This window comes from Durio zibethinus, chromosome 6 (assembly GCF_047325235.1).
Source record: "Durio zibethinus cultivar Kanyao isolate XHJ-2024 chromosome 6, ASM4732523v1, whole genome shotgun sequence".
In the NCBI taxonomy this organism is placed as follows: domain Eukaryota; kingdom Viridiplantae; phylum Streptophyta; class Magnoliopsida; order Malvales; family Malvaceae; genus Durio; species Durio zibethinus.
This window is the reverse complement of record NC_143167.1, coordinates 30,479,288-30,491,249: the sequence shown is the minus strand read 5'-3', so window position 1 is coordinate 30,491,249 and position 11,962 is coordinate 30,479,288. Positions and strand designations below refer to the sequence as shown.

General features: G+C 35.2%; 1 protein-coding gene across 1 annotated transcript; it reads left to right on the top strand.

The window, feature by feature from the left end:
* Positions 1–8,380: 8,380 nt before the first annotated feature.
* Positions 8,381–10,051, top strand: LOC111284975 (uncharacterized). Its single transcript, XM_022874151.2, has one exon. It carries the CDS (start codon positions 8,574–8,576, stop codon positions 9,723–9,725), a length of 1,152 nt encoding a protein of 383 aa, XP_022729886.2. The 5' UTR covers positions 8,381–8,573; the 3' UTR covers positions 9,726–10,051.
* Positions 10,052–11,962: the final 1,911 nt, after the last annotated feature.

The following is an 11,962-nucleotide window of genomic DNA, read 5'->3' as shown; positions in this document are numbered from 1 at the left end:
AATATTAATTAAACATCTTGATTAGCTACAATTCTTGTGTTCTCCAATCAACTTGCCCTAAAGTTTCTGCAAGAATTTATAACAGGAGATTTGGTAACTTTGACCTGTCTATTATAGTTTTTTTTTCACTTCAGTTCATTTGATTTTCCTCTTATGAGATGCTTTCGATTAAGAACAGGACTGAGAATTTACTCAAGTCATTTTCATTTCCTAGTCTGGATCTTCTTTCGGTAAACAGCATAATTAGGCAGCACTTCCATGGCCCAACAGCCATTGTCCAAGACAGACAAACCAAATTTGCCAGGGCAAATGTGGAATTAAAGAAGATGTTACAGACCTACTTAACATTTTTCCTTTCTGTTTTATAATTGCCTTTAACCGATAATCTTTGCTTGTCAGTGCTCTACATGTTTGCAGGCCTTTCTTTCCTTGTTTTGTACTTGTGTAGCAGGATTCACCTGCTAGCTTCGTTGCATAGAAATTTTACTGAATCAAAAAAAAAAAAAAAATTCCCTATGTGAATATAGTTCAAAGAGCAATTTCACCTCTTCTCCACGATTAAATTGCATGGATGGTTTATGTAATTAACCTCATAGTAAAGTATCTAAAGTATTAAAATTAATGTTTGCTTTTGGGTTTTTGGTGTCTAGTCTCTATCAATGGAATTTCATGATGGTTCACCTGTTTGGAAATTGATTTTGTTCCCCACAACCATCAAAAAATAAAGTAGTTTACCCCCATTATAATGTTTTACTTTTGATTCAGCAAAGGTGATTAAATCATGGCATGTTAGTGAGTTTACCATCATTAATAGTTTGAACTTTTCTCGCCTTTGGCTCTCCATATTTAACCTGACATACCACTTTCCTTATCTCAAGAAAACATGCTGCAACTCCACCAATTACAGCAATGGCCTGCTACAATGATTTTAATATATCCGTTGGTAACTGCTAAGGGCTTATTGCACTTTATTATGAACTGATCAATTGCCTGATAAGTTTGCAAATTTGACACATTTTGGCGCTTCACTAATCATAACTAATAATATTTTTCATTATTGGCTTTCAAAAAAGAATCATGTTTTACCCTGATGTTTCTGCATCCCTTCAAAGGGGTGGAGTACCCTTGAAATGTACCTTGATCAGAAACATCGAGTCTTGCTTTCTGGGTTTATCTCCCAGATAACTATAACAAAAAACTAATAATAATAATTAAGAAGAGCTCCAAGAGTTGTTCTTGTTCCACATAGATATATACATTGTATAATCATTCAAGTCAAAGAGCCTTAAATTATTGGGTCAGTTTTGGCTCTTATGGACAACTAATCCAATCATTTCCTTATGGTATCTTAACTGTTACTCCTTGATTTCTCAATCATCATTTAAAGTTTAATACCTTACTTGCTCTTTTGTTCTTAGGAAGTATTACATGTATAATTAATTAGCACCAATTAAACAACAAATGCCCTGGTAATTGTTCACGGTCAGAAATAAGACAATGTTGCAACCTGTTTGACATTTGAACTTGTCACGAGGTGATACTGTCTCAAATCAACAAAGAAGGGGGAAAATATTGGAACAGTTTGATAATTTTTATCAGGATGCTCTGTTGCAAAATTTCTAATCAAAGAGTTGATGGCAATTGGGCCTCTTGCTAAATGATGTTGACAAATAAGTTCTAAGTTGAAAATAACAGAGTTTGTCTGGTCTAATAAGTGGAGTGCTCCTTCTGATCAACATAGTAAAAAAGTTTTAGTACCATTTTTATCGTACAAACTCTAAATTGTAAAAGGGTTCCCTTGAATTGCACACCTTAGTGAAAAAGAGGGAAGAACTCAAGAGTCAAAGGTGAGATCTTCCTCAGAAGAAAAGTAGTCAAAACCAATCATGGTGTATCCAATCATGGTGTATAGAATCTCATGTGGAAATGTTGGGGAAGAGACAATCATATGGCCTTAAATCCCTTTTCAGAAACACCCCAAATTGTCTTCCGAATGGGGTATTATCTTTGTTTTTAGATGCGTTGGATCAAGCGAGTCATGCAAAAATCCAAAAGGTTAAATACTTTTTCAGGAGTGCGAGAAAAAGGATGGTGGCCTACAACCTGAAAAGGCCAAAAAACTTTCAACCAGTTATGGAGCATGAAAATCCCTTTAAAATTGCCTTAAGGGGAAGCTGATATTTTTGTATGTAGGTAGGGCCTATAATTTTGTAGTCAAGACTTGATCTAGACAATTTCTTTCAAATTAGGTTCATGGTGCAGTGCATCGTATGTCATGTTCTTCTTCTTTATTTCTCCATTCCCTTTCACATGGATGATCATGTGAATGCGAACATGCACATGGTTCAGGTCCTAACCACTCCTTCTCTAAACCTTGTTAGAAAGACAAGAAAAAGATGAAAGGGGACCCACCTGCTCTTCTTCCTTCCTCCATTCCCTTTCTCCCCTTTCCCTTTCTTTCTCTGTCTGTCTTTTGTTCTTTTCTTCCGTAAATCGTGATCATACTTATTATTTAGTATCTTTAATGGCATTATGCGCCAATTAATTGTACATATCATTTTCTTCATTTAGTGGCCTCACTGTCAGTATCATCAATGCAATAATATCGAAGCCTCCCATGAGCAAAATCTGCCCTATAATTCACTAGTTTTCAAATTTGATACAAACTACTCTGCGACATGCATAAATCTTATAAGAAATAATTTAACAATCGTGTGGTCTATTAGTAAAATATTAAAATTTTAATTTTAATAATTGAGATTAAAATTCCAATGACCTCAAATAAAAAAATAACCAAAAGAAACAGAATTAGAGAGAAGAGATTTCTAAATCAAAGAATTACATTCGACACATTTAGGGAGTTAAAAGAATACTACTTATATAATATGTACTCTTTTGTTTATCTCCTGAAAGGTTTCATCAGATTCCATTTTGATTGTCCACTGCTTTTTCTTTAGCAGTTAGAACTGCTTCGCATTTCTATCGGCTATCAAAGACAGCAGTGCAAACACAGTTTGAAGGAGTAAGGAAAATTTCTAAAGTGAAGAATATGGCATGTCACTTTATGGATGATTTTTAGGAGGCAACAAGAAAAGAAAGTTAAAAGTAGGGAAGGTGTGCCCCCCTCTAATCTTTAAGGCTAGCAAGGTTTGAAGTGGTAACAGTTTTAATACTAGTGTTTTTTTGGCAGGACATTGGAGTCATTGATGAATGTTTTGGGACACATTCTTGATGCTAATTCACTTGACACCCCAGTACTAGACGGGTAAAGGGACAGGCAAGGGTCACGGCTTCTTCCGAAATTTTTTACATCATTCTAAATTAGTAATTAAATCTATCAAAATTAATCCGCGTCTCTCATTTTTCCATTTAATTCATTGTTTGGCCTCCTTTAATTATTGTCTCGCTTCGCCTCTGCTACCCAACCAAGCAATAGTTGGAGCTGACAGAGGTTTGTTAGGTTACATGACATGAAAACACATTCCTTCAACTTCACGCCTTGCCCTAGTGATAATGTCCTTAATTGGTATACTAATATTAACTTCATCTTTAAAGCTAAGTTGTCTCTTTTAGCACATTAAAGAATTACCAGGCATGCTTTACAAGTGGCTTGTACTAATGAAAAAGTCGATGTGCAAGTTCTTATTATAGCTAATGCCCAATGACTGATGATGGGGTTAACTCTTCAGCTGCATGCTATAGACATGTAGTCTCACTTTAAACACAGTTTGAACATTGGAGGGGTTAAAGGAAGGATGAGATTACATGATTAATTTGAGCGAAAGAGATAAACTAGGCTAGCTTGGACCCTAAGTGGGAAATAATAATTTTTACTTTACAAATAGAAGGTGAGTTTGTGAAAAAAGAAATTTATGTCTCCACCTTTCGTACTTCAAACCAAGCATAACCAAAATGTAGGAGTAGGTGTAAAGAAAATATTGCAGGTAAAAAACTAACAGACGTCTGTAGTTAAAAGTTGAGGCCTTTTTGTGAGGTCAAATAAAAGGGAAAAAAGAAAAAGTTTAGGCCTGGGCTGGGATTGATGGCCCTGGGCCTAGTCAATATCACATCATGTGCCCACTGAAGCCTCAGAACACAGAAAAATACTTAGCAAAATACTGAAACCCATTCATCACTAGTTAATGGGCTATTTAAAGAAAGCTGTGTGGCCTAAAATCAAATTCAATCAGGACAGATAAGGCTTACAGCTTTAAGTCAGGATTATCATTTCAAAGTTCAAATCCATTTACGGACGTTAGAGTTGGGCTCAGCCTTATCAGATACTGAACCGGACTTGAGCTCACATAGTAGATAAAGGCACCTTTTTCATTTTTCTTTTACTAGTTCAAATGTTCAATCAACCCCTCCAACAACAGCTTGTACACATACTCGAAACAAAGACAAACTCACTCGGGGCTCCCACACTGAACAACTCCATTTTAATTTTTTTTTTAACTTAAAGAGATTGAAAAATACCCTAATTAAACAAGGTGTCGTTAGCTTGACTTAATTAATAAGTGAGAAATGCCAAGGCATCTGTGTTTGGTGGCAGTGTAGTTGGCAGGCATCAGCAGGAAGAGTTTGGAGAATATTTAGGTAAAGAGTTAGCTTGAAATTTGGATATATTTGCACATGGTAGAGATCATACTTCTCTCTTTTGAAAAATCAGTTAATTAATTACCAAGTACCAACCATTGAATTTAATTTCTTGCTCTTGGGTTATGTTATGGCAGTTAGCTAGCTGTTGTGGAGACCAAAGGCCATTTGATTTGTTTGCATGAGCCATAAAAATAACTGAAAGTAAAGGAGTTTTGATCAGTCAATTTTTATGGGCTTGTTTCCGTTACCAGCTGCTATATACTCTAAAAAAAACGTCAAAATGGACTTTGGTCTCTCTCCCCGCAGTTGCTAGTTAATTCTTGGGTGGGGCAGAAATAGATTCAAAAACTAATATTCATATTCAACTGATCCCTTCGTAGTCAGCACATTGTTAAAAGCGCGTATTGATTCAGCTGAGTAAAGTCTTTTGAGTCCTCAAATCAAGGAAATGGGTCAACTTCTTCTCTCATGTTTTCATGACAATTTACTTTGACAAGCCGTCTTCTACAGTTCAAACTTCAAAATTTCCATACGGTTGCAAGTTTTACAAGTTGATCATTGCACCTGGATTAGTTTGTATAATGCAGTCAAATTTCCAATTATCCACAAAAAAGAAAAGCATGATTCTCCTTTGTTTTTTTTTTCATGGAAATTCACAGATTCAAGTAATCAAAAAGAAGATTTATCTTATTTTATTGTAATTGGCTAGTAACATTGACTTTGCTTTGCAAGAATTGAAACAAAGGGCTTAGATTGTTCGTGTTTAACTATAAGACAGCAAGCATTACAGGGTCAATTCGGACATCGATCCTTGATGATTCCTTATAATCAGCCTGAATTGTATGACGGGGTCGGACATGGAAGTCGTAGATCTTCCCTGATCTCCCTCCCTCACACTTTTGACTTTTGACTTCTGAATTACAAATACTTGGATGTTGCTTCTACTTGCTTTCTTTTATTCCCCTTTAATTTCTTCTTTTTCTTTTTCTTTTCGGTTGATCGGATTTCATGTTTTTGGTGACCTCTTGAATTACAAGACAAATTCAAAAGGAATGAATGACAAGTGAAAATAAAACCACAAAATTGGAGTGAAAAAAATAAATGGACATTGATAACTCATGTTGATTCACCCCCCCTAAACATCTTTAACTTCAATATCCATCAATTCAAAGAAGAAACCTTGAAACATTTTCCTGGAAACTTCACCAAATCCTGCCAATTAGGCCTTGGAAATTGCATTCTTGGTCAGGGAAGGACTACAATGAAGGGAACATATAAAATATGGTCCAAAATTCAAAGTACATCGACGTACCAGCTGTCCGAATTTGAAGCAGATATGACACAGAGTGAATTGAGGAGACAATGCCAGCGTCGTTGGAGAGTTACGTGGCAATGGCTGGAAAGAAACAAATACGATGAACTGCTGGATATGGTTGCTAGTTGGATTTTATACCATGATTTCTAATCCTCAACTACAATGACCCTACTTTACTTATCAGATGTTGCATAAATGGAGAACAATTAGATGGTTTTCTGTCATCGCTCTTGAATGAGAGGCAGCTAGGGTCAAGCTATCCTCGTCTTAGCGGTTAGGGATGTTTCTTTGAAGTCATTTTGGTTTCAATTTCCAGCATCATACTTCGTTAACAATACATGTTACGTTCCAAACTTAAAAAGAATTGGTCCAATTAGACATAATTCTCGTCAACCCTGTCAGTAATTGTGCCGGCTCTCAGTCTCTCTCCAAACATTTCTTTTTCTTTTTCTTTTTTTCGGTAATTCGAATAATGGAGGGTTTAATTAAACTTGAAATTTCATTTAAAAGGGAAAAAATATAGCTAGGTTGGGATAGGTTCAAGAAAATAAACCTTGTAACGTTCTCTTTTTGCTTCTGGTGATTGAAATTAAAGGCCGACTATTAATTTCAACACAGACAAAATGATCTTTTGGACCCTCAAAATAATACCGTTTAAATCCCAAAATCTTTCATGGCCCCTCCAAACGAGAAAATTATTCTCCCCTACAAAACCTTGTCATTAAATTTCCTACTTCTTGTGGTTATAATTGCAGTCTTATGCATTATAAAAAAAAAAGAGTCTGGAGAGGCAAAATACAAAGCTAGGTGCTATTACCTGTTGTCTTTGTCTTTCAGGCAGGCCAAAATAGACAAATTCGTAGATTTTGAAAAAGGCAAAGGTTCAAAATTCAAAATTCAAGGTGCAATTAAGCACAATTGGTATATAAGCAATTAAAAGGTTCAAGAAATTAAGTTGGACCAATTGAAATTGTCCACTAATTTGGCTCCATCCCCCCATCAGTGTCATGCGCATGGATCGATCCATGAATTTTCCATCCATGGAGCTTGAACTTGAATTTTGTACGTCTTAGTTTTCTAGGTATTGGCAAGATCAATTAGCATACCATTTTGAAAAACAGCGACAAAAATAATAAACAGGATAATAACATGTTTAATTTTTCGACCTATAATATAAACAAGAGTATAAGACAATACAGTGATAAAACTTGGATGGAATTAAAAATACGGCCTTGAAATTGGCAGAAAGAACATCGCAAATTCCCTCTAGTTTCACTGGATTGATTTTCACATGCATTCGTATTATATAATGTCGATTAAGGTTTCAAACCTGACTTGTTGAAGAGAAATGTTCAAAGTTAACCAGGTCTTTCCAATCATTGATTAATTTTATACATGACTTTTTCTCTGAATTTGCACGTGATAAACAACCAAATTCAATCCCTATACAAATTTCACCAGAAATTTTACTTCAACAAGGCTGGCTTTGGGATCAGATTAAATATTTTACATCATTTTTGTTTACACTGCATATAATTAAATTGAATGAGTCTTCAATTTATTTGCAGTTTAATTAAACAAGTTCTTCATTTAGTAAGCGTATTTTTTGGTGACGTGAAGAACACTTCCAATGATAGATTATTTGAAACGTGCTTCTTTTAATGGCAATTTTTCAAATTAACCAAGTCTAACGGTGACTGTGCATTAAATTATGAGTTTATATTTGATGTATTGTTAATATATAAATTTTATATATTATTAATAAATCAAATCATAAATTTTCATTATCAAATAACTATCAATTCTAAAAATAGATATACAAAAAAAAATTTATATTTATACAATTTAATTATTACACTATCAATCAATCAAATAATATTATATTATCACTGAAATCAATCAAATAATCAAATGATATCATCATTAATAAGTAAGTTTTTAAGAAAATATTAATTTTTTTTACATTTATTTTAAAGATTAATATTTATTCATCAATAAAATAGTATTATCTGTTTGATTAATAATTTATAAAATTTATATGTTAACATTATATCAAATATAAACACATATAAAAAAATTAATTATTTTAAAAATAATTACTTATTAATAAAATAATATCATCCGATTCACTTCATTAATAAAATTATATAATTTAATTTACTAATAATATTTCGAATTTATACTGTGATAAAACATCAAATATCATATTACCTTTAATATATAAGATATTAATATAATTATGAATAATTTAAAATATTATTTTAATTATAGTTTAAATGTTGTTCTAATTACATTTTGTTTCTTTACCAAATGTTAGAATACTAAATCAAACGTTATTTATTTTAATAAAAAATATGATTAAGTTAATGGGCCGTATATGAGTATTGACTATCAAGTATACGTAAACAAAAGCTAGGAGTGTTAGATTTATATTTTGGAGGCTTAGAGGCTTTTCCTCTTATGTTTTTTTTTGTTAAAAAAGAAATAGTTTTTTGAAGTCCAATTAAATTTTCAGGTTGGAAAGTCTCCCTCTTTGTCTGCTCTTTATCTCTCTGTCTCGGAGTCTGAACCCCTTTCTTTTAAGCCTCATCGATGATATATAGCCTCCAAACCCCTGAAAACTGAAAACTCATATTACACAATCTCTGACCAAGAAATAATGTCCCTCCAACGCCAACACCATTCCTCCTCCTTCCCTTCTTGCTTCCGTCCCTCGGCCACCGCAGACAACGACCGCTTAGCACTGCCACCACCGCCTCCGCCGCCGCCACAAACCTCAGGTAATACTGACCTTGCTACAAGTCTCTACCATACAAATCTAGGCCTTTTTTCCCTCACCTGGTCCCGCACCTTCCTTGGCCACTCTCTCCACCTCCACCTCCACCCTTCCTCTCACTACTCTCCCTCTTCTCCTCTCTCTCTACCTGCCTCCCTTTCCTTCTCCACCCTCCATTTTCATCTCCATATCAAACCCTTTATTTTTTGGAAGAAACATGGGTATAAAAAACTCAGCAGCACCACCGTCCCCAATGTCCAAGTCTTCTGGGACCTTTCCAGGGCCAAATTCGGATCCGGGCCTGAACCCGACTCTGGATTCTATATTGCGGTTGTTGTTGATGGAGAACTGACTCTTCTTGTTGGTGATTCTATTAAAGAAGCTTATGCCAGAACGAGAGCTCAAAGGCCTGGGAGAAGCCAAGCTCTTGTTTTGAGAAGAGAACACGTATTTGGCAACAAAGTGTACAACACAAAGGCCAGATTTGGAGGCAAAAGCAGGGAAATTTCCATTTATTGTAGGGTAAACGAGGATGCAAAGCTTTGTTTTAGCGTTGATAACGAGAGGGTTTTGCAAATAAAGCGACTTAAATGGAAATTTAGAGGCAATGAGAGGATTGAAGTAGATGGTGTCTCAATACAAGTCTCATGGGACGTGTATAACTGGTTGTTTGATCAGGATTTGAACAATGGGCATGCAGTTTTCGTGTTCAAGTTTGAGAATGAAGGCTCCGAAATTCTTGAACGAGATGATCAGCAACGCGGGGCTGAAGAAGTTGTGGGTCCTTTCAGCGAGAAGAACGGGGTCGTTTTGTGGCAGCAAAGTCCATGTAGTTTTGGCATGAATGGAGTAGAGTGGAAAAAGACGAGGAAAGGCTTGTTGAGAACTGCTAGAAGCTCATCCTCTTCTTCAATTTCGATGTCTTCAGCTTCTTCAGGAGGCAGCTCTTCCGTAATGGAATGGGCAAGCGTGGAAGAGAGTGAATTAAGTGCTCCTACAGGCTTCTCTTTGCTTGTCTATGCCTGGAAAAAGTGAAGATTTTCCCTTGCCCTGGTGCTCTCATACAATCCTCTAATCTTTTGTTGATAATGTCGTTATTCTATTTCTCACTAACCCATTTGTTCTTGAACATAGTACAATAAAAAAGTTACATTAGGCGAAAGAAATTATAAAGAGATATAGATGGATCTAACCATCTCCCCCGTAGCTTTGAAAAAGATTCATTTTTTACCTGCTTCTATCTGGAAATTTTTGTTATTGTTTCTTTGTAACTTTGTAGTAGTAAATTTGATAGTCCTGTTCGAGCCCTTGGTCGTAATCAAAGATGCCATACAGATTTAATAAGCAGCAGCAATTGTTAACTTTGCTTTCTTGCGCATCATTTTTTTTTCCTTGCTTTAATTGCTGTATGCATTTGCGCATCATTTTTCACTTCTATGTCTGGCTTTAGCTGTTGGATTTTGATTGGAACAGTAGTTGTAATGGGAAATTTCCAAGTTTCCACCATAGGACAAGATGCCTGTGAGGTGTGGGTCTTTTTCGCTTTCCATGATCTTTCTTGGATGTTAGGAACTTTTGATAATTTGGATCCTACCACCAGCCAAGCAACCCCCAATAAGGCTGACCCTGTCTGGGGTCTCTGAAACTGGAAGTTACTTCATCGGGTGGTAACCTTGAATTTTGAGTGTTTAGGAACATAGCAATGTCGTATTTGATCGACAACGGCATCAAAGGTGGTGAGAAATGGCCAAATTGTGTCCGGGTTGATTGTCTGACCACGTTGCTGCTTTTCTCTCTGCTGCCTTTATTTGTGGAAACCCAATCCGTCTCGTGAATTTCTGACCATAGATTTTCTTTTTCACCTTAGAAAAAAAAAAGAATCTTTTTCTTTTAATTGAAGTATATATTACTTTGGTCTCTGTTCGTGGAGATGACAATGTACAAGTTTCCTGATCGGGACTCGGAATTAGGCACAAATTCGTCTCCAAATTGTCTACCGTAATAACTTTTGCGCGTTTCAATTGTAAATGAAAACGGAATAAAATTTTGTAGGCTGTCACTTGTTTCATATTTAAGGGTGGATTTGGTGTGAACTTTTTTGGTTTGAAGGCAAAGCCTACCCTTGACTGTGGTTGGATAGTTCCTCATTTGCATAAATAAGATCAGAATCTAATTAAAACCCCAAAGGAAAAAAAAAAAATTTAAGAAAGAGATGACAAGTATAAAGTAATCAATCTAAACAATCATTGGGAACATCCTAATATTTTTATAATCCTGACTTGCCAACCGTTGGAACATCAGCAATAACGTGGTGGGTTCAAATTTCCAACCAACTCCCAAAGTGTACTTCAGATTTAGTTTGATCCAAAAAATGAAACGGTTTTCTACTGTAAAATTCCATGTATTTGGGACTTTTGAACAAAATATAGTGCTTGCACCAAATCATGGTTGATAGGGAATAAGAGCCCGCAGGTTCAGGTTGGAAAACCAGGGATCTGATTGTTTTAGGTTTGAAAAAAAAAAGGAAGCAAGCAGTTTGCCAACTTCTGTTTAGATTGTGAACGGTTGTTGGATTTAAGTGGCATCCACATAAATTAAATTATCGTTTGCTGCTTAAAGTAGGAAACGGAATCAAACAACTTAAAAAAGGAGAATACCCTTTTCTTCTTTTTCTTGCAAGCTTCAATTGGCTTTGTAGTTACTGGTGAACCGACATTACATATCTCCAATACGAAAACCCGATTTGGTTATCAAATTTAAGAATCACATACAACATTGGACAAAATTGAACTTTGTAAGTTTCAAAAGTTTTATCCTAATTAAACTGTTTCACCGATATATATATATATATATAGTAAGACAAAACCAATTCAAAATGACGTAGCAGTTTAAATTAGCACCTTATGCGACATATGTATTACTACTTCAATTGATGACTCAGTGATAAAAGACTAATTCTTAAAACCTAATATTGATCATTAAAGTTTATTTCACTCAATTTATGCAAGTATAGTCATCAAGAGATTATCACACAATTTTTTCCAATCTCAACTGTCCACATGCGATTTGGATAGCCATAGCCATCAACTTTGCTGCCATCTACATCATCGATTTTCCTTTTTTTTTTTCTTCCCAACGGCAACTTAATTACCAAGTTGATCCATACACAATATAGCAACCAAACCATGGTAAGGTAGTTGAAATTTCGAAGCAACATCTAGAGACTAAAATTAGAAAAATCAGTAGGAAAAACACAGTAAAGATACCCGTTG